The sequence below is a fragment of the Rhinolophus sinicus genome, chromosome 2 (genome assembly GCF_057876585.1).
Source record: "Rhinolophus sinicus isolate RSI-liver-muscle chromosome 2, RSI-T2T, whole genome shotgun sequence".
Taxonomy (NCBI): domain Eukaryota; kingdom Metazoa; phylum Chordata; class Mammalia; order Chiroptera; family Rhinolophidae; genus Rhinolophus; species Rhinolophus sinicus.
In genome coordinates, this window is record NC_142502.1 from 49,421,587 (window position 1) to 49,445,169 (window position 23,583).

The following is a 23,583-nucleotide window of genomic DNA, read 5'->3' on the forward strand; positions in this document are numbered from 1 at the left end:
CTCAGTACATCTGGGGTAGGGCTGTAAAGCTGGATTTCTAAGTTCCCAGATAATGTTGACACTGTCATTAGGAGTCGATTCTGACTTCAACAGGTGGCCCCAAAAAGCACTGGGCTGGAAAGTAGTCTGTAGGCATAGATGGAGACATTCAGATCAAAGCAAATGTAGGTATCTGGTTAGTGGGCAATTATTTTTTCTGGGTGAATCAACATTTACTTTTGGAACTTTTTACTGTGATATAATTGACATAGAATAACATTTTATTACTTTGAAGTGTACAACATAATGATTTGATATATGTATGTAATGTGAAATGATCACAAATCTAGTTAACACCCATCACCACACATAGTTACAAATTTTTTCTTGTGATTAGAACTTTTAAGATCGATTCTTAGCTACTTTCAAATATGCAACACAATATTGTCAACTGTAGTCACCACGCTGTACGTTACATCCCCAGGCCTTATTTATTTTATTACTGGAAGTTTGTACCTTTTGACCACTGTTGGTGTGTGATTTTGATCCTTTCAACTCCCTCTGTCACTTGTTTTGGCTTTCTGTAGCTTCTTAAATAGCAATCAGAAAGAAGCTTACAGCCTGGTCCTGGTGTGTGTGGGAGAAGAGAATAAATAATCAGAATCAGAATTCTGAGATGTCTCTTCTAGCTCCAAGACTGGTTATGTGACCTGAGCAGGCAATGTCATCTCCCTGAGCCCAATTGTATATTCCTTTGTAATATAGGAATATTAATATCTGCCATCATTAAAAGTATTTTGTGAGAAACAATTTTCAAAGCTCATGTAAACTATAAAGCATTATAAAAGTGAAAGCTATTATATTAACCAGTGACACATAAGATTAAAGAAATACCTCTTCACTAAAGTACATCTGGAAGGAAATTCTCTTGGAACGTACATCTAATTTGTCCTTACTTCTAGGTGCATACATTCAAATCCCAAGCCCAGAACACCTGGGTGTAATAGTCTGAGCATTTTAACAAGATATAGTTTCTTCTCAGATAATGGGAGCAGGACCGGCATATTAAAGTGTACAAGTGAGAAGAACAACATCAAAGTTTTAAGTAAAAAAAAAAAAAAATTAGAAGTCTTGTATTTCTTATAGCTTGAAATGAGGATAAGGGATTTATGGGACAGTAATGCATTATGAGTGTTTAATGCAATATGAGTGTTTACAGTTTTTGAGTTTCTTGTTATAAGAAGACCTAGAAATATTCAGATAAAATATTTGCCTTAGACGTTGCCAATATCAATATCCCTTCCGCACCACAAACTCCACGCTGACAGCCTCTGTCTTCTGCATAAGAGCCCATAAAGTCATGTCTTATAATTACGTATTTTTCCAGGCAGAAATTTTCCTAGATAAGTTGATCAAACCTATGAAATATTCAGAAAAGTTAAATAGCAGCTGTGAGGCGATGTAACATTGTTTCAGAGAGCAAGTCAAGAGTGCCCTCTGGTGGCATCATGCAGCAACTGAAATACATCACAGTCTATAATCACAGAATTATTAAACTACAGTTCTTCTACAGTTTCTTAAAAGTCAGACTTTCATCTTAACCGCAAGGAATCTCTACACTTCCAAACACCCATTGTACTATGTACTACATCAGGACATGCAATTTAGAGTGTGTTATTTAGGTTATCTTTTTTTTACAGAAGCCCCAAAGAAAATTTTAGTTAGTTCCATTAAGAAATAAATTTTAATTAAAAAGAAACATGTGGGTTATCAGTACGGCACTTCCAAATGGTATCTCGTAAGTAATATAACCTTGGCACACAGTTTTTTATTGCTGATTTGCTTTGTTTAATTTTTGGTAGGGGTTGGGGAACATGGAGACATTGTGATGGGGTTCTAATAGAAGTTGCTGAATCTTCTCCAGCAGGTTTTGGGAATAACCATCCAGTGATCCGGTGTGATCCTACATAAAGATAGAATAGTGGACAAATTGACATTCTAGGACTCATCCCAAACATCTTGTTCTATGTTAAAATTTCCCTGGCAATCTGATATTCCTCCCCATTAATGCTGCAGAATTAACAAACAAAAGGAAAAGACAAACCTGAGGAAACCGTGGGCACTGGTACACCTCCAGAATGTTTCAATGACAACTTCTCACATTTCAGGTCGTCCTTTCTATTTTCCAAATTTTCTACTATGGAAAAGTTTATTACGGTCGTGATTAGGTTTTATTGTTATTGTATTAAATGGATTGCTTTGGGTGAGTGACATAAGCAAGTTTAACACAAAACTAGCTAAGTGAATAATATCTGGACTAGCTAATGAAGAGTATTTGTGCAGAACTAATTTCATGAAGAAATGAGAGAATTTGAAGAGCCAGTGTAGAGATAATTATAATGGCTTGAATATGTGATCTGACAATCTAAATGAAAAAAATAATAAATAAACCTTGAAAGATCTGACATGCCAGTAGTGAGGCCACACTTGTAGAGGAAAATGTGGGAAAGCAGTAAGAAAGGACCACATGTCAATAATACATCTATTTGGACCAAGTCAAATGTAAATAAGGTTTGACTCTTAAATCCGAAATTGTCTTTCCTTATATGCTGACTTTGCAGTATTGTTGCTACTATAATACCTGGGTGTGATTCCGTTTTCTTGACAAAAGTGTAGAACGGACCATGTCATTTGGAGTGTGAGTTGGTACTTTAACGAATTTTGGAGTTGGTTGGAGTTGGTACTTCAACGAACTTTTATAAATTGGGACAGGCAGATACTTATAGATGCTAAGTAGCCCAGAAATTGAGGCCCTCTACCTTCAGAAAAGAGCTCACATCTTCAATAAAGTTTAATTAATTTTAGAAACAAAGTACATACATGACCTCGTATCTTAAAGACAATAAATTTAATTGGAAATATTATGTTACTAAACAGGCCTCATGTGCATCCTCAGAAACATTTACCATTTTCCAGTGTACGTAAAACCACTTCAGAAAGTGTGTGTGTGTGTGTGTGTGTGTGTGTGTGGAGAGAGAGAGAGAGAGAGAGAGAGAGAGAGAGAGAGAGAGAGAGAGAGAGTAACATGCTGATTTCTAAACTGAGAATGACAGAAATTATATTTGAGTAACAGAAAAAGCATTCTTTCACATTTCAATTGTTTCTAGAAAGCAAAGCACACAATAGAACCCATAGAAGCTTTTGAAAGAAAAAAATCAATTTTGTGAAAATAACAAGAAAATAGGCTCAGGATCTATCACAAAATGATAGATTGTCACACAAGCAATTTTTGGTTTAAAAGTAGTCTAGCAAGCAAAAGCTGCACATAAAGGCTCTCACAAAAAGCTTATACATGAGGCGCAAACAGCTATAGTGCAAATGCAGTGTCCTCTGTGCAGGATTCTGCGGCTTCCTATTATCCTGAATGGCCCTTACATTTGTGTTTTATTAGGAAACAAAGAAACATTAATTACAGAAGCATATTGGACTACCTATACTTTAGTTGTCAAATTCTCCTATGTATTATTTAAACCCTGCAACTTCTTTTCTCTGGGGAGGAGGAATGTGGTGAACTGTGTTTCTCAAAATTAGCATGTGGGTTCACCAGCAAAATATGCTTGTGTATATCTAAACATTTATAAAAATTCAGATATCCGAAGACCCAGCTTTTCAGTTATAGTCTAGGGAGTTCCATTAAAATACCAAAATTAAGTATCTTTGTATCCCCCTAAAATGGCCACATAGACAGCAAACAAAAGTGATGAGAAGTCCTTTCCCCATGTTCTTTCATGAAAGTATGTCGTTCCACACGGTTTCTCTCCACTGGTTCTATTCCCTCTGCCTTCAAATGCAAGCTTTGAAGCCTTAAAAAATAAAAAGGTAACGAGAAGACACTGTTAAGGTAGAGAAGCAAAGAGTTGCTTTCCCCCGGTACTAGGATCAATATATCTTATCTGTCTGCCTGTTTTATTGCCAGATTCACTAGGATTCAAACTCACAACAAGGTATTGGGAAAGACAGCCACCTTCGGGAGTAAAAGCAGAGCAGAAGTCCAACAGGGCTACTGTTTTCCAAGCAAGTTGGGAAGCAAGACTATAATAACATTGTAATAACTTTGTTAAGGAAGCTACTTCATAGTAACTGGAGTAATTTTGTTAACGCCTGTAGCTTTTCCACATTGTAGTATATTATTTGTTATTTTATGTATTTTTTCCCCTAATGAAGTAAAATAGTAAACAAAAAAAGCAGTTGATTTTTCCATCTTGAAAAATTCTTAACTCTTATCTTTTCTAATTGTTGCATTACATTTATCCTCACTTTCACTCCCATTTCAAACAAGTAATATAGGCTATGTTGCTGATTTTTAAAATCTCCATCATTTGATTTCACCCATATTGCTCCATTAATGTTTTTCTCTCCATGAATCTGGATACTTTTTATTGACTTGTCTTCCTATTTATTAATCTTCTGTTCTGTTTGCTTTTTTCCTTTTTTCTTGTTTTTCCTTTCTGTTCTCTCAGCAGTTAACCTGCTGTTAAACCCATTGCTGAATTCTTATTTTCAGTTATTATAACTTTTGGTTCTAAAGTTTCTGACTTCCATATCTTTTCTATTTACCATGGATATTTTTAACAAATCCCTGTATAATAATTGCAATGTTTGAGTCACCTATGTGTATGTGTGTTGGTTTCCTGTTTCCAGTGAATTGGTCCTGTTTATTAGCCTGCTTCATACTATTTGATTGGATGCTGGACATTGTAGATGAAAATTTATAGAGGTTTTGGGTAATGTTATCTTCTTCCAAGGATTGTTTTATTTTGGTAGTTAGGTAGTGTACCAGTTGGTCACTTTGGTCCCATCCATGGTTAATTTCAGTCTTTGTTAGGGCTGGTCTACTTCTGTGTTGCCCCTTTCCTGGTGTGTGGCCTCTTAAGGCAGCCCTTTATTCCTAGATTTAGCTTTTCTGGGATCCAGACAAAAAGGCCAGGGGTTTACCAAGGCCCATCTAACCCCCAGAGGCTTCAAATTCCATCTGTATCTGTGCAGCACTAGACGGCTGAGGAACTCGGTTAACTCCTTTAGCCTGCCAGCCAGGGACAGGCTGGTGACAAGGAAGGAGCTGAGAGCACTTTCCTCAGCTCAGTAAGACTGCCACTTCCTGTTTAGGTTCTATTACTCGCGGCACCTGGGCACCTCGGGGAAGCGAAAAGCACCCCTAGGGGAAAAGCTGGGGGTAAACGTGCTGCTCAATTGTGCTTTTTCCCCTTTCAAAGTTGGTAGCCCCTGAAGTTCTTGGCTGCACTGATTGTGCACCAATGTATTCAAAATTTTATTTTTTATACTTTGTCTCACCAAATTTGTCTCTTTACTGATTGAATGTGAACTGATTCTTCTCAACTGTGATCTTTTGTTTATGCTGTTTCTTCTGTCTTCCATTCTCTTCACCCATCCAAATCAAGCCCATCTTTCTTGCTTCACTGGAATCTTACTTCCTCAAACCACACGTGCATTTATCAAAAATGTTTTGGAACGATTGTTAATGATATGGCAAAATATTATATCATGTAAGGAGAAAAGTGTAAAGTTCCAAACCACATAAAACCTAATTTTATTTGTAAAAGTCTACTTTATTGGGGAAAAAAACACAGAAAATTAATTTTAAAAAATGTTAATGGTTATTTCTAGGTGATGGGATTAGGTATTTTTTAAAATGGTTTTCCATATCTGAAACGAATAAAAAAATATTTCTAGGTGTTGGGATTATGTATGAATTATTTTTAAGGTTCTTCCTAGTCTCTACAGTAAAATGCTACTTTTATAACAAAAAAAGCTACTTTTAAATAATCATTAAAGAAAATAAACAGTTGAATTATGTAATCACACTCATGAGCATTTGCCACAGCCCTTCACATTCTAGAAGTGAATCATTCACTGTTGCACAACAATGTGACTATACTTAACACTACTGAACTGGACACTTCAAATGGTTAAGATGGTAAATTACGTTGTGTTTTTTACAATTGAAAAGAAAAAAAAGTAGGAGTCATAGTAGACTCCCCTCCCCTCCACACAGTGTCAATCATCCAGGTAGAGAGTGGAAATGAAAATGAGTTGGGACCAGAGAATTTACAGAACACACGTTTTATCAGATATTTAGTAGTGATGTAACCTGGCTTTGATCTTTCTAGATACTTTTAAATTCATACCAAAAAAAAAAAAAAAAAGGTAGGAAAATCTGGAAATGGTTCTTCTAAAAGGGTTTGAACATTTTTGTTTCAGGCGACTTTTGCCTGACTTCATGAAGTATGTATCTTAATTCACAAGCTTGCACAATCCATGCTGGCTGAAGCTGGACAATGGCTAACGATGACAGAACCCATCTTTCCTTCTCCATTCCTTTCTGACTGAATTTATACACCATCTGTGTTGTCCTAAGTAAGGTCCATATTTATAGTTACCTCTGAGGATATGTTAAAACTATTTAATTTATACTCAGATTGGTGTAAATACTGCAATGGCTTTTTATCCATTCCTTTAATTGAGCAATCACACAAATCATGAAAAATCTCCAAAACTCATCATAAATGCCAACGTTATATGTTTTATTTTTAATCAAGTAATTTTTTTAAACCTCAAAATATCCATAATTGACAGAGTAAGACATTAGGCATGAAATGAGAATATAAAATCCATGGTAGGCAGAAAGGCAAACAGTACTTTAGTCCATTAGCATGACTACACGAGTGAAATGCCATTCCAACCATCTCCTCCTTGTTTGTTCTTTAAAAACATACGGTTCAAAACGTTTTTTTCTTTTAATTTTCACTTGTAAACAACATGAGTCAAAATGGACAATGAGGTAATCTAAATACTACACAGGATAATTTAAAAACACTAGATAAAACACCATATTAAAGACATATAGAAATCAGTGTTCACTTTGGTCTCTATTATGGTTAGAGGTGTTAATACCAAAAAACAACACGTACTAATTAAAGCCAGCTTGGTGGTGGGTGCCAGCGGTTGATAGATGTAATTCAAGAGGTAGTCAACACCATCATTTTCAAGCTGGTAAACTCTCACAAGTGTTAAGCCACAGATGTATTAAATATCGTAACAGCTTCTCACAGTACAGTACTTTGCCATGACTTTGCAGCTTTGTTCCATATATAAAATTTAAAAATGATTCACAGGTCAACCTCTCTAACTGAACTATGACACAGATCACACAACCACCACATCTTAAAGAGGCTGATGAACGCTATGTAAGACAGAATTTGATGCTTTTAACAAGTTGTTCTTCTCTAAAACAAATAAATCTCATTAAGACATCTAGAAAATTAAAGTCAGTGCAGCTGCACTTGTACATACTTTCCCAAATTTTATAACCAAAGGGGAAATACACATATATATTTTATGATAAACATTTCTTAGAGAAAACAGATAAATTAATTTAAATTAACTTTAAGACTCAATGAGATTTCCCATGTCCTGTATAATTCATCTTACAGTGAATGTTACAAAGTCTATTAACACTTATGGGCTTCTATTCACAAACTAAATACAACTAGCAGTAACTTGGGGCCACATTGGTGCAAAATAAAACTGGGCCAGAGTATTAAAAATATCGGTAATAAAAACATCCTATTTTTTGTAGATGGACCAATGCTAATAACACGATGTTTCCTGATCTTTTCCCCTACATTGCACGCCAAACTTCCAAGCTATAAGCAGGTAAAAATCTTTCTATTATTTTTCAATTGTAAAAATACATCCGAAGTCTTCTAGCAAAGACTAGAAATGCAAGTATAAAAATGTTTCCACTATAATCTGCCATGTAGCAAACAAATAGCTCACAGGGCTGAGAGACCGGTAGAGCATCTTAGGAATTACATTTGTCTCGACACTGGGGTGAGGTCAAGGGGTAACGAATTCAAAGACCTCCTGCCCAACCTATGAGACCCCTGTAAACTGATGCTTCACAGACCCTTCCCCTCAGTAGCTAGAAATGGCATTGCACATTCACTCTACGTCCATTCCTTGGCGAGCCAGTGCTAGTTAGTTGTGTGCCTAGGGCAATAATGCTGTACAATGCTTGGCTTCGGGACAGCATATACCCAAATGAAGATTGGCATCTTTTATACTGTTTGCCCAGCATGAATACACTCAGACACCAGTCTCTCCTCCTGCTTCCATTGCCTGCCCCCACCTCTGGGCAAAGCAGTCATTTCCAAGATTGCTTCTGTGTTCTGTTTTGCTTACATGTAAGAGGGCCCACAATTCTTTAAATACAGGATAACTTTAAGGAAATGCTTGGAGACTTTGCTAACTAAATGAGATGCTTCATTATTCACAAATGTGTGTCAGAAACATGCAGTTGTGAATCGGTATCTATACTATCAATAAAAAGGTTCTGTACCAGAGGATTATCAGCCACTGTAAGGCTGGAGCAGCATAAAGGTGTGCTATGCATCAACTATGAGGTAGCCTTTTGTTGTAAACAGAATTACATTTCACCCATGTACATGGACACTGCTCACAACAGTGATATTCACATATGCAAGGAGTTCAGGAATTCTGCTTTAGAGGATTGTGACATGAAGTAAAAATAGGAGAACTGATATCTGATACTCAGAAATGTTGATCTGTCAAACTTAGAGGTAGTCATTACTAACATTAGTACATAATACTTACATACAGGTTTAAGTTATTTGGTTTGAGTAAGCAGGACTGTAGACTATTCTGTAAAGAATCAACAACATCATATGGTATGTTCCCTGAGCAAAGTTCTTTGTCCTGAGTATGTTATGCAAGTGATAATATTCTTATATAAAAAATAAACCAACTTTTAATTATAAGATAGGTTTGGTATGTGCTCTTAGTTCAGTCTGGTATGATGCTTAAAATGATTCCAAATTGCACCCATAAGGTCCACAGTATAAAATGTTTTTTGTTTTAACCATGATCTCAGCTTTAAACTTTTTAAATGTAAACAGGGAATTTCCAATTCTCAAGTCCGTAACTTCCTATTTCTGCAAGGTCAAGGAACTTTGGTTTGAATTTTCAAAGTGACTTATGTTTTGCATTTTTACTGTTAACCTGCTTATTTACCTGCTAAAAATTAAGCAATGCCACTTTGATTTGTCTACATAATTTAAATAAGCTTACAATCCTTACATAAGGCAAGGAAGTATTTCTCTACAGCTATATCACATTCAATATCGTCAAAGGTAAGCGTTGCATCACAGCACACTGGTATTTCAGTATATACTATAGAGATTCTCACAAACGCTGTTGTGGAATTCAAGCTGAGTTGTAAAGGGCTGGTGGCCCAGCCCAAGGCATTTCTCCTTATGCGTGGCTTGCTGAGACAGCAGCAACTGTACAAGTCTCCCACGGCAGGACAAGTGGGGGAGGGAGCCAAAACTGTTCAGTAGAATATGTCTCATCTGAGTCATGCTATTTCTTTCTTTCTTTTTTTTTTTTTTGATTATCTGAGCTTACACCAACAGGCTCATAGAAAACTATATTTATTGCCAATGTTAATTAAGTATTATAATTAACTGGTACCTTCTTGGAGATGTTTCAGAAATGTACCCATAACATCTATAACCAGGATGACACCAAAATGATCTTTTTTCTATGACTGAAACTTAAAGGGACCAATACTACAATTGGTCCCGAGCCAATTTATTAACATAATTGAGGACCAACCTGAGAAACATCTCTATCCTCATCACTGCATGTTCATCCTGAATCCACCATACAGGTTACTTTAGCATCAGTAATGAAGGGAACTTCCTAAGATCAATTTTATTATATAAAATCTTTCTAGCTCTCTGCTAGGAGAGGTTTTGGTACCTCTGTCCCAGGCTCATCACTCTAGTCGCCTGCCACCAAACACTGCACTTTTTAATAGTATTCAAGGTCACACATATTGGGCAATTGTGAGTATCCTCTTAATGTTCATTCTTAACCCTGGCATTTTATTCACATCTCTGCTATTTTATTTGTTTTAGAAACAAGTTAGATAACTCTCCAGGGGGAATAAAAACAGCCACCAAAAGTATACACCAAACAACTGGAGTTTTCCTCCAAGGTCTTCAGTAGTAAACAAGGAGGGCCTCCTGCTCCAAGCAATGGTTAGAAGGACTGACTTAGTCAGGCAAGCTGCTGCTGCCACAATCCCATCCAAAAACCTCACGTGTAAAAGATTATAACGAGCTGGTGTCAAAATACCACCAAAAACAATCAAGTCACTACATTTGTACATTGCCCTCCCCTTCTTTCTCTTAATAGGCATCTAATTTACAATCAAAATATATGAATTAAAATCATTGAAATATCGGCACAGAAATTACACATTCATTGTCTTTTCTGGAGTTATGTATCCCAGATTCAAAAAAGCTTATGGCAGTCAGAGGCATATGGAGTTAAGGTACTGCCTTTAAAGGGGGTGGGGGGCACTCTAAAGGTATCAAGAAAAAAAGGCAATTCCCAAACTTGGGAGAACTGATGATTTAAAAACCTTTAGTACCATATGATTGGCAGCTCTGAGATCTGAAGTATCCTTTGGTTCACACAAAAGGTAACAGTCATGTTTTTATTTTTATGTAATGTAAAGGGAGTGGTATTTCAAGAAAAACTTCAGGGGTTATATTTGAAACCATCTGAAATGTTTCACACCAGTTTTTAGTTGTTGGGGATGTCCAAATCTGTGAGGGAGGGTGTGTGCTTATGTCTACATACACACATATATAAAGACAAACTCTCTTTATATATATATGTCTACATTCCTATATAAATCCTCCTACACACACACACACACACACACACACACACACACACACACACACACACACAGACTCAGGCTCTCTCCCTCTCACACATGCACATATAGATAGATATACATAGCATCTCATTCTCTGAATAACATAGAACGTGACACCCTGGCTCAAATGTAATTTGCTTTGAGTGATTTGTCTGTTTAAAAAAATTCACAGTTCCTCAACAGTAGTTAAAAATCCCAGGTCAGCTGCTGTTTGTGAAATACTGTTCCCCTGTACTTGCATGAGGTAGACTTCCCAACCGGGGAAAGAAAATGATATGTTAAGAAGGGTTCTTAGGTCTTTTTCCTTTTTTGAACGGAAGGCCCCTTTTTGCTTTGTTCTTCCGGTGCTGTTGACGACTTGGTAGAAGAAGATTCTTGAGGTGACCTGCCTGGCCATTCTGAGATCTCGGACTGAGGCTCCTGAGGAAACGGTGGTGACGTACAGCCATGCCCTCCCCCGGCTTCCCGAGGGAAAGTCGAAGTGCACGGCTGGGATTCTGCTTCCTGTCTTCCCTGAGAACTGACGGGCGGCTGCGCAACAGTTTTATATGGGCAGTTTGCCACCATGTGCGTGATGCTCTGACAGTAATGGCACTTCTTTGGCTGAGGAGGTAGACTACATTCCTTAGCATGATGATCAAGGCCACCACAGTTGTAGCATCTGCAACAAGAAGGGAAACGTCTTAGAAGTAGGGAGCAGGTGTCATAAAAGACATGTTCTTTTATGTATGTCAAAAGATACTGAAATACACAAACTGTCAACGAGATCAGCTTATCTGAATGTGCCTGCTTAGCAAGTATGCAATGCTATTTATAATACCGGTGGCTTCCAAGACTATCATGACCAAAATGCTCCAGCAAAATTATAAAGCTAGCTGTACTAAACACACCAGTCAGTGTAAAACGTGAAAGACTATTCAATCACTTCCATATCAGAATGACCCCTCTTGTAGATCTGACGGGTTATTTTAAGAGAACAGTTGAGTCCACTAGAGGGCAGCCAATGTTCAACAAAAAACAACCAACTAGCTTTATAAAGGACAGTTAAAAAATACAGCTGTTGGCATAATAGGCAATGGCAGTGCGCTCAGCAATTGGGAAAATTATACAGCAAATTAAATTGTATCAGTTTAACATTTCTTTGGGTGTAAATTATTTTGGCTATAGGAACCAGTTGACTTGAAGATTCTTTTTCCCTACGTACTAATTTAAAAATGTACTGAAATTTGATATATAAGAAAATCAGACATCTATGGTGAGTGGTATCTAGCAAATGACCTAGTAATTTTAGAGCAATACAATAAGTATCTGAATCAGAAAAGAATTTACTATCTTTTCCTTCTGTAAGAAATTAGTTTTGCTTTAGGGTAAATTCTTCTAAATTGAAATAAACTAAATCCATCCTTAATTAATATTTAAATGCATGTGAGGGGCATGGCTTTGTACTAGATGCTTGAAAACTTGACTTAGCTTCTAAAAGCTGAGCAACTAAATTATTTGGAAGGTATATTTGTTCAATTTCAGTCAGATTTTCTTTTGAAATCTTATACTAAAATTGACAAAACAGCATAAATTGGAGAAAAAGATTTACACCTATAAGGGTTTTTAATCTACTTGTTGAGTATAGAATTTGCTTATTGATTTGTCTCCAGATGAAATATTTTAAGGACTTTCTATTTTAAATTTATTTTCAAATACATTTATGACTCCATAATCCTCATTATGAAGCACAAACAATAGGTCATAAAGTTTTTAAAAAATAGCAAAATAAGTAGTAACTGTTGAGAGTCAGCTTTAAGACTATGACAACAAAATAGATTTGTGTGTGTGTGAGAATAGCGAGCTTAATAACTTATATTACCATATATTTCAAAGACAAACTACTAAGCTACTACTAACATACCGAGCAGTATATGTAGGCTACTTAGTATTTTCTCTTTTAGGATAAGTTATAAAGAGTGAATTTTTTTACTTGGCAAAAACTAGAATATTTACGGCCTGCTTCTCCAGTTATCAATATTACCTTACAGATTTTGGAATAATGGATTCATAAGATGGGCTTTGATTCTTTGCAATATTAACAAGTATTTATCTAGAGGGAAAAAGAATGCATCATATTTTCAAAAATTAAAGGAAAAAACAAGAAATCACTTTTCCTAACTAAATTATTTATTGTACAATTATATACCTTAACATAATTAATGAAACATTACAATGCAAATTCACTGTTTCAGCCTTGTGTTTTAAGATAATGCAAAATTAAAGAAAAAGAAAAATCACTGATTAATGCTTGAAATTTGGGTCCTCAAAATAACACTAAAAAATGGCATCTTTGAAAAATATAACCATATTACTTATAATAATGTTTTCCCAAAAAGTTCTCTTCTATAATAGAGAAGTGAATTCTTCAATTAAATTTACCCATCTATAAAATATCTCCTTTTGAATTAAATTCACTTTTTGCCCCCTTTCTCCCCCCCACCCCCTGAACTCTGTTCAAGCCATTGTTTCTCAGTTTAGTTGTGTAGGACACAGCTCCCTGACCCATGCTGGTATTAAGAGCCTTGCGCTGCTCCCCCCCCCCCCCCCCCCCCCCCGCAACCTCTGGCTGTTCATGGCAGCCCAGATCCAGGGAGAGCTGTTGTTCACAATCTTAGCTGTAGTGTGCGCAACTCACTGGCCCATGTGGGAACTGAACCAGCAACCTTGGTGTTAGGAGCATGGTGCTCCAACCACCTTGAGCCACCAGGCCGGCCCCTAAATTCACTTTCTTGTGGATAACATCCACTCAGGAGCTCATTTTTGAAGAAAGAGAAAATAGGCTAAAGGCTTCAGTAATAGAGCTGGATCTCCTGTGGACACATCAATTTTATCAGTCACTGTGGTATGCACTGCGTTATCCAATTCAGAGAACCATTTTGCTCACTCATTTACCAAGGGCCTGATGTCAGAATTCCACTTTCACAAATGGGGTCTTCTATTATATTCTATATGTGCATTTACCATTACATTTGGGTTTTAAAAGTTATTTCTAAGGACATGACATAATTTTGGTTTCCTTGTATTTTGATCTGAATAGTTACTTCACCCCCTAACTTACCAGATACATGCTATCATTAGGCCAAACTGCCTTCCACACTGAGATTTGCATTCAGTGTATATATGCTTAGCCTTTAAAGGGGAGGCGTGGCATTTAGTCTCCTCTTCTATGTAATCATTCAATGTCAATCACTCTTAATAAGAGTACAGATCACACCCCATTAGGAAACCCCTTCCTTCCCAAGGGACTGACACCAAAATGGAAATGTTCAGCTACCTTTCAGCTCACAAATGATGCCACACCACACACTCCACTCCATACAAGCTCTACATGGCACTGGTCTCTTTTGTTCCCTCTCCACACCTCTCCAAATCAGTTTGCTTTTGTTAGTTTAAATGAATTTTACATTGTGATATGAAGTTAAATGGCATGTGTGCACATATATAGCTACACGCTTGAGAAATGTAAGGACACAGACTCACAAGCGAAAGACTATATACAAAGAAACCATACTCTGTAAGTATTCTGATAGCCCAATGTTAAGTATTTTACAAAATTATGAACCAGTGGCACAAAGGATATTTCCTCACATATTAAATATAAAGATAAAATGAATTAAAATATTCAGATTAACCTTAGAACTTTATTAAATTCTTCATAAAATTACTTTAAAATACTTTAAGATATTAAAGTATTAAGATAATACTTTACGATATTAAGATAATCAAACTGGAGTCTTTTTTTATATTTTTTCTAATTTTCATTGTGATTTATTCTTTTTTTTTAGTTAGTTTCAGGTCTACAAAACAACATAATGATTAGACATTTACACACCTCACAAAGTGATAATTCCAACAAGTCTATTACCCATCTAACACCGTGTATAGCTTTTATACTACCACTGACTATATTCCCTACACTGTACTTTACGTATTTTTAAATTATAATTGACATTCAATACTATTTTATATTAGTTTCAAGTATATAGTGTAGCAGTTAGGCATTTACATAATTTATGAAATGGTCCTTTTGATATGTCTAGTACCCATCTGACACTATACATAGTTTTTATAATATTATTGATTATATTTCCCACACTGTATTTCACATCCCTATGACTGTTTTGTAACTACCAATTTTTACTTCCTAATCCCTTCACCTTTCTCACCCCATCCCCTCAACCAACACTCAAAATTAAGATTAAAATTTTTAAATGAAAGATTGCCAACAATAAATACAAAAGAATAAAAACACATAAAATGGCAAAATAAGGAAAAAAATCTTTTACATCTTTAGAAATATTTAATAACATTATGAAATAAGTAATTATGTGAGTTTTAGTATACTAAGCCCAAATACCTACATTAGTGAATAGGTTAATCAAAATGTATCCAAAGTTTTGGGGACTACATAATAAAAATGGAAACTCTGATTTGGAAATCAGAATTTAGACCTGCTACGATCCTTGAAAAAATTATAATTTGGGGGGGGAGTCCAAAGCACTGAATAAGTAAATTATATTTTCAAACATCAACAATAATGGTTAGAACTGAGCTCACTAAAGACTACAAGATTATATCGATGTTATATATAGACATACACTTTTAAGTTATACCTCAATGGCTTAAGTGAAAGGATTCATCACTTGTGTATTTCCCCTGGGTCCCAAAAGTGATTTAAAAAATTAGGCAGAGAGGTGATACTACAGATAGAGAGAGCTACATTTGCCTGTCTAAAAATGTAATGGTTAAAAATGTAACTTAGGGGCTTCTAAGTATTTATAAAGTGCTAGCTTAATATGAATTTATGTGGAAACTTAAATCCGTATTCTGTGGGGTTTGGTGGGCTCATTAAGAATAAGGATACAGTGATCTGTAAACTTCTCAAGATGAAGGACATGTTGGAAAAATACTAAATAAAGCAATATAATGGAGAGAGAATGGGGGGGGATTGCAAGCTATGGGGCAGGAAGGTATATGAATATAGGCAAGGAATACAGAAAAGCCTCTGAAAAACAAATATGAGAGGAAGGATCAATGAAGTTTCCAAATGGGAGGCCAGACGGGCTAAAGAAAAACCACAGGTTAGAAAGAATTTCAGAAACTAACTTGGAGAAAAGATAGCTGACTCTTTGAAGAGATTGTTTATCAGTTTTAATCCTTATACAGTCCCACTGAAATTCAGAAATAATACTAATCACATTCATCAAGTCTATAGTTTTCTATTCTAACATGTCTGAACACGTTATCTACTTCAATTGTGTGTCAATTAACCAAACAAGGGGTGTGCTGGATCCTAGCCTGGTGCTGGTAGGGAGGTGGATGGGCAGAAATGCCTTCAGAGAACCCAAGAAAGATGAGGAAAGGAAAGGATCCCGAGTGTAGCTTTTGACAGAGACAATTTGCCCAACCCTTATCTCCTGAGGGTAAGAGAGACGGATTCTAAGACCAACCTTCCAGAAGAAGGCCCCATTTTGTTCTGGTAGCTTCCGAGCAATCTAAATTTACACCTGGGTATAAGTTAGTCACTCTACAGAATCTGCTCCAAAATATGAAAAGGAGAATTAGAAAACTGATGAATCACACAGCTGGAAAGGCCTTTCAACAATGTACATGTTTTCTGACCTCTATCAAAGCAACCTATTCTTTGTGTGAATTTCTGTTTCTTTTATTTGCTTTTTTTTATATCTGAACTCCTAACACTGTAAGCCAATTAAACAATCAAACATTTTAATGAAGTTAATTTTATATATTCTTCCTAAATACAGTGGTAAAAACACTGAGTTTTCAAAAATATTGGTTAGAGGTGGTTTACATTCTTTTTAAAAAGTTCTTATAGAACAAATACGTATTTAACACCAGAAAAAAATTTTATTTGTATCTTCTGAGATATAGAAGCCAGTATCTCCATCAATTACATTAATTCATGCTAAAAATAAAATAACCTATACACAGGTGGGCAGAATATACTGTGAAAAGAATTAAAATGACAATAGAAATAACAGTTTCAATTTATTGAGAGCTTACTATGTTCGACACTGTGCAAAAGGTTTTTAATGTGTTATATAATTAGTCCTCCCTCAAACCCTATGAAATAGGTAGATATACAATATCTACTTGTATTGATGAAAAAATTAACATTCAGATTACGTAGAAGGAAATTTTAATTGAAAATAATAAATTTCACTTGCAAACACTATAGCCAACATACTGATGTACATTTTAGTATATGTAAGTCTAAAAATATATAGGATCCTAAATTTAAAATACCAACACACACACACACACACACACACACACACGCACACTTAAAGCAGATTTTTCTTAAGATTTGGGTTACTGCCCTGTCACCATGCTGTGACGAAGGGAGCTTCTCTCTTTGAACTATTCCATCTATAAGATGAAAGGTTGGAACCAGTCCAATCCAGACTTTTCACTGTCAATGCCCAGTTTTATTTCTATTCCCTTTACTTTCTATGTTGAAAAATTTTGTCTAAAAAATTAGTAAATAATTTTTCCATTCTTTTATGGTACCACACTAAAGGCTGTAAATCAGACTTCAGGTTGACATGCTATAAAGAGGTATTAAACTGACTCAATGAAATTCCAGTCAAAATAAAGAAGCCTGACATTGTAGTTGGCCCATGAAGTCACACTGTAATGAGAATGATTTATTTAGGCCTTGAAATAAATACTGCAACTAGATTCTATTGGTTGGAGTGAATATCAATTGAAACTGCCTCTCCTGGAGGGCAATTTGACAGCATATTTCAAAATATTAATATGCATACCCTCTGATCCAGCAAATCCACCTCTAGGAATTTGCCGTACAGGAATATTCACTGAGAAAGAAGCACAATGATTTGAGTACTAAGATATTAACTCGAATGTTGCCCATATTGGTAAAAAATAGAAAGAATAAATGACAATAATAATATTAACAACAATAATACTTATAATCAAACCCAGGTAGTCTAGCTACAGAGTCCATATTCCTGACCACTGAGCTGTAAATATGTGAAAATGAAAGTACATACATACCAAGAAGCACTGCATGTATTAAAAGGAGTGAAGTAAAAAAAAAGAACATTTTTTAAAATAAGGTAGATCTATTTGTATTAACATGGAAATATCTCCAAGACAAATTAAGTGGAAAAAACAAACCACAATATATACAGTATAATCTCATTTATGTTTCAAAAACACTATACACTATTATAAGTAATGATATTCATTTTTAAATGAACAGAAAACCTACTGGAAGGATAAATAGTAAATTAGCAGTGGTTACATCTGGGGAAGAGAATAGTTATTAGGGTGAAGGGGGAATTTCATTTTTACTACATAAATTTTAATATAGTTTCTTTTTAACTAATAAGAAAGAATCTATATATTAGTTGTGTAATTAAAAAAAGAAAAAAGGTCAATTATAAAACTTTTCTTCCATTTTTTAATTTGACCTTCATTATTGTTAGTCATCTGACAATGAACCTGTATACCAGTAGTTCTAGAGTCACCTTAAAAACTTAAAAAAAACACTAACGCCAGTGAGGTGGGAGGGGTGGGGCGGCAGTTAGGTGAGGCATGCCCTGATACCCTGAGGGCCAACCGGGAGCGAGCTGTCCCTGCGCGTGGCCGGCCTGGCGCAGGGCTCTGACTGTAGCTAGTCAGTGTGTTATGATGCCGTCTAGTACCAACCTGGCTAGTGGAATCCCCAGTGGTAAAGTGAAATACTCAAGGCTCTTCCTCCCCCAGCACAGATGATGGCTACATTGACCTTCAGTTTAAGAAAGGCCCTCCTACAATCCCACAGAAGGCCATTGCCCTCGCTACAGTGCTGTTTTTGATTGGCACCTGCCAGGATTTTACCACCTGTGTATCGCCTACCAGGCATCCAAAGGCTACCAGGGTTACTCCTACATCACATTCCAGGCTTCAATGACTAGCATCCACCTCAGCCCTGAGAAGAGTCAGATGGGACTGAGCCCAGCTTTAAGACACTAAAGGCTAAGGAATTCTGCAGTTTGCAGATGTTTTCCAAAACAATGGCCAGGCTTTATGGGTCCTTCCTAAAGATGTTAATTGAACTTACAATTAGCTAATTAGAACAGGCTCTAGTTTTCACCTCCTGGCCCTGGCAAAAGCTCCCGACAAGTTTTTCCACAGGAACCTCTATCTTGAAAGCATAGCAATGTTAGTTGCAGGGAAAGGCGGGAGGTTATTCTGTAGTGGGAAGGGTTGCTACCACCACCCTTTTTAGAGATGAGTGTTTCCTTTATATAGACTTCAATGTCAGTTTGTTCTTGTGGCAAATGGAAGAATGCAGTATGTCAAATTCCTTATTACTAAGTAATTTATTTTGAAAATAAGTATCTTATCCCCTATACTCTAACTTTGTGTCCTAATGGAACACCTTGGCAAAATCAAATATCAGTGTGGGTGCACCTGTAATAATTTTTACTTGCTTTCTTATTAACAGCAACTGGGAATTTTTTAAACCTCGAAGCAAATTTTCAAAATGTACTAAGTACTTTCTCTGTTCACCAGTGCTTGGTCAGCTCTGATCTGGTTCACCAGTAGGCTGGCCAGCATATGATTTGGGTCAAGCTGTTCTGTATATCTAGCCTTTAAGGATCAGACTTTTGGCTGTTTCCCAAGGAAAAATGTAGGTAAACGGTTGTTATTTAGAATTTATAACCTTGTTGTTAGCACCTTGTATTATGTTATTATGCTGAAGATCTCAAGACTTGGCCTGAATCCCTAGAGGACTAGACTACCTTGATTTGATTCTGTCTCCTAGCTTGCAAAAAGAGGTTTATGTTCAAAAGAAATTAATATGTCAAAATCTAAAAACTAATGCCTGGGCCCTACTCCAGACCAATTAAGTCAGAATCTTTGAGGTGGAGCCCCAGGCATCGTACTTTTTTAAATGTTTCCCAGGAGATAGGAGTATGCAGCTCGTGAGAACCACAGCTGACCCTTTAGCACGGACAACCTTACCAAGAGATTACTCTATAATCTCAACCACAAGCAATGTGATTCAAAACAGAATAAATCTCCCCAAACACTGTTTCAACAGGTCATTCATACTTTGAAAGAAAGAAAAGAAGAAGGGACAGAAGGAAGGAAGAAAGGAAGGAAGAGAGGGAAGAAAATGTATGTTCGTATCTTAGTTCCTTACTGGGAACTAGAAATGACTCCATAAAATTTCTGGTTGTGACAGCACAAAAGTCTACAACCTTTTATTGTCACCAATTCCTGCCCTTTTTTTTTTTTTTGGAAGGAAAACATTGCAGAAAGGTACTGAGTTTAGCTTCAGAAGTGGTTTTTGTTTTTCTGAGGCCATTATTGAATTCTTATTTTGTTCATCAATCAAGGATGGGTTCAATGTGTAAGTACTCATGTCATCAGAATGGGTGATGATTTACAGCTCTTGAATCAACTGCTGCTTTCTCTAAACTTCAGCCATCATTACCAATCAACATTTATGGAACCCATAACTTTTAATTCTCCATCTTCTGTTGCCTGCATAAAATAATTTGTGAAAGCATATATATATATATATATATATATATATATATACTTGTTTAGTATGGATATATTCCTGTAAACATTTCTACTAATTGCCTATTCTGTTGGCTCTTAAATAGAAAGTTACTTTCTTATGGATACAAATATAAAAACAAGATCTCTGCTTTTCATAAAATCTATTAGCCATGGGATTTTTAAAAACTCTAATATTTAAACTATGTATCATCTAAAAGAGTGCCACATATAAATTAATTACCGCTCAGTTTTCAGTACTTAGAGAAATAGAAAATCCATAATAGATGGTCTACAATCCGAAGGATAGGTTTTCAATATTATTTTTGAAAAGCAAAATTAAATCACTGTAATTGCCATTCAGTTCGTTCTGGTGCATGATAAACAGCAAATGTCTAGATGGCTCTATATTGCCTAGTTCTGGTCACAGTAAGTAAAGGTCAGTCCGTTCTGGCATGGAACTAACGTGAATTCAGACTAAAACTGCTGGCAGTGGAAGTGAATTCTCTATGCTTCCTGCAAACCTGTTTTCAGATCATTTACTAAACTAATATGGGATCTGTACTGGGTTCAAGGGTACTTTTTACTTATCAACTACTGTTCTAACTTCTTTTATTATCTATGATGAGACATTACTAAATACCTTGCCTGTTAGTAGATTTAACTACTTATAATATCCATGCAATCACTTCATATATTCAAATAAAAAAACAAACATTTAATATCTACTATATGCACAACTTTGTACTAGATCTTAATGAAATGTATGTGAATAGTTAGCTGGATAGTAAGATATATACAGTTATACATTTTTTCGTGTTCGATGTCTCCTGACTGCTTTTTGGACTGTTTTATGTTTACTGGTTTTTGGTCAGTTTCTGATTAATGTCAGGGTCCCTCATCTGTATTGTAACTCCAGATCGAAGTGCACCAAAGGATCTTGAAAACCAGCTAAACTACAGTAATAGCTCTACTCACAAACCTTTCATCATATTATAAAAACAAGAAGATGGAAAATGTGGGGGACAGATACGTAAATGGCAGGGCAGGTTATCAAGAGAAACAAGGATGGAACATGTAGCAGTTTTAAAAAAGAGGACATGGGAAAGGAGAGAAATCATTGGAGAAATGGGGGCAAAAGGAGTGTTTTTCATGTTAGGGACATTTTAATCAGGTATAATTATAAACGAGACATTTTTGTATTTCATTCAATTATGTTTAAAAGTACTCGGTAGAGGTGGGTGGCCGGGTTCGATTTCCACATGGGATGGTGGGCTGCGCCCCCTGCAACTAAAGATTGAAAACAGTGACTGGACTTGCAGCTAAGCTGCGCCCTCGAGATTGAAGGACAAAGACTTGGAGCTGATGGGCTCTGGAGAAACATACTGTTCCCCAATGTTCCCCAATAAAATTAAAAATAAAAAAGTACTGGGGAGATTTTGAGGCAATTCCATGGAACAAAAACCATTTGTTGAGAGTCTGCTACTTTGTACCATAACTTAAGAAAGAGCATCATAATTAATTTCAGGTCATAAGTTAAATCTGTATTTGAAATAGAAATGTTATCTCTCTTTTAGGTGACAAACAACATCCCAGACAGGTAATCTGTTCTGCTAATGGAAAAGTTGAAAAAACAAGGAGAAAGATGTACTCAAACACAGAGAGCTTAATGCTTCCCAATTTCTTGGGAGTAAAAGAAGTTTGTTATGAAATAGAACCCAATCTCACAGGCAGTGGGCTCTCTGCCAGCACGGCTTTCACGATCCCAACACAACTAAGAAGAAAGTCCAGGTCAGGACACACACACACACACACACACACACACACACACACACACACACAAATAAAAGCCACATGCATTTTTGCAGTGGCAGTGTTGTAACTAGTAACTATCAAACTGCAGGTTTAAATTCATCCTTGTTGAAGCCAAAGTCAGTTTATGTACCATATTTGGTCATACTGACTTTGGGTATAGGGTATTTTTAGAAGGTTAGGGCTGATATCAAATATGGAAAGACAATTTAATATTTAACTTACCATGAAGTGGTCAAAATTAGGTATTTGCTTAGATGGAAGAATCAGATTATAATATGAAATCTGAAAATATTGGTTCATTTATCTATGACAGCAGCCATGCTGAAAACTTAAACCCCCACTGGCTGCTTGCTTTTCACCAGACCATTTCACATTCGCCAGTGTCAGAGGTGTGACATCTGTTGTAAATAAGCATCGGTTTGGCCTGAAGAAATACAATTCCACTACCGCTTTTGTGTCAACTTTTATAAATGTTTTTCTCTTGCTCATCACATGATTTCTTTTAGGCTTTGGCTCTGCAAACCAGCCTTATTTTTATGGTTGGCATTATTTCACAAGTCATTCTAAAGTGGTATCTTTTTACTACTAAACATTTGGCTAGAAGCACAAGATACTTTAAAAGAGCAATTTCATCACGATTATTTGAGAGGCAAAGCACTAATTTGTTATGTAGAGCTATGAATGTAAACATCAAAACTATATGAATTTAAATACATAATAAAATTATTTTATATATATTATATATATATATATATATATATATATATATATATATATATATATCTCCAGGTATACAGATAAGGACTGCAAAAAAAAAGTGACTAGCTCATATTTTTGTCACACATACCTCTCTGTTAAAACATAGAAGGAAGAGGCAGCATGAGAAATTCTGAAGGAAAGAAAGATGTACAAGGTGAAGATGTACAGGGCGAGACTGAAGAACGGTACAGAATAAGGTTAGATAACAGTTCCAGAAGTGCACACTGGTTGTTTGCAAGCTGGAGGCAAAAGAGGGCTTGATTAAAAGATGCTATCCCAGTTTTAGCCAAGTGAGTGGTTGTTGTTTTTGTTGCTGTTGTTATTATTTAGCAAAATGGATTATTCAAAGCTTTGAAGTTACCATGGCTGAGTTACTTTGGACGCAAGTAACAACGTTGGTAGTATTTGAGTTTCTATGAAAATAGTGTTAAAACACTTCCCTATTGTTGGATAGCTAACTTAATATTACTACTGAATTATTACTGTATTACTGAATTAGTAAGAACTATGCGTATGCTTTCCATTTTGATAAAGATTATATGAGTAGCATAAAAAGCTTTATAGAGGACCCACTGTCCTAGAGCACACTGCTTGGTGTGATCTATCTAAAATGTACC

General features: G+C 35.9%; 1 protein-coding gene and 1 pseudogene across 3 annotated transcripts in view; one reads left to right on the plus strand and one right to left on the minus strand.

Moving 5' to 3' along the window:
* Positions 1 to 6,560: 6,560 nt before the first annotated feature.
* The window catches only part of LIN28B (lin-28 RNA binding posttranscriptional regulator B), a 118,130-nt gene continuing 101,107 nt past the window's right edge, over positions 6,561 to 23,583 (minus strand). For all 3 annotated transcript variants that reach the window (XM_074333347.2, XM_074333346.2, XM_088795534.1), the window contains one exon: positions 6,561 to 11,471. In XM_074333347.2, the coding sequence (XP_074189448.1) occupies positions 11,102 to 11,471 (370 nt within the window). In that variant the 3' untranslated portion in view covers positions 6,561 to 11,101. The remainder of the gene's footprint in view (positions 11,472 to 23,583) is intronic.
* LOC109449049 (transmembrane protein 230 pseudogene) lies at positions 18,464 to 18,795 on the plus strand (annotated as a pseudogene).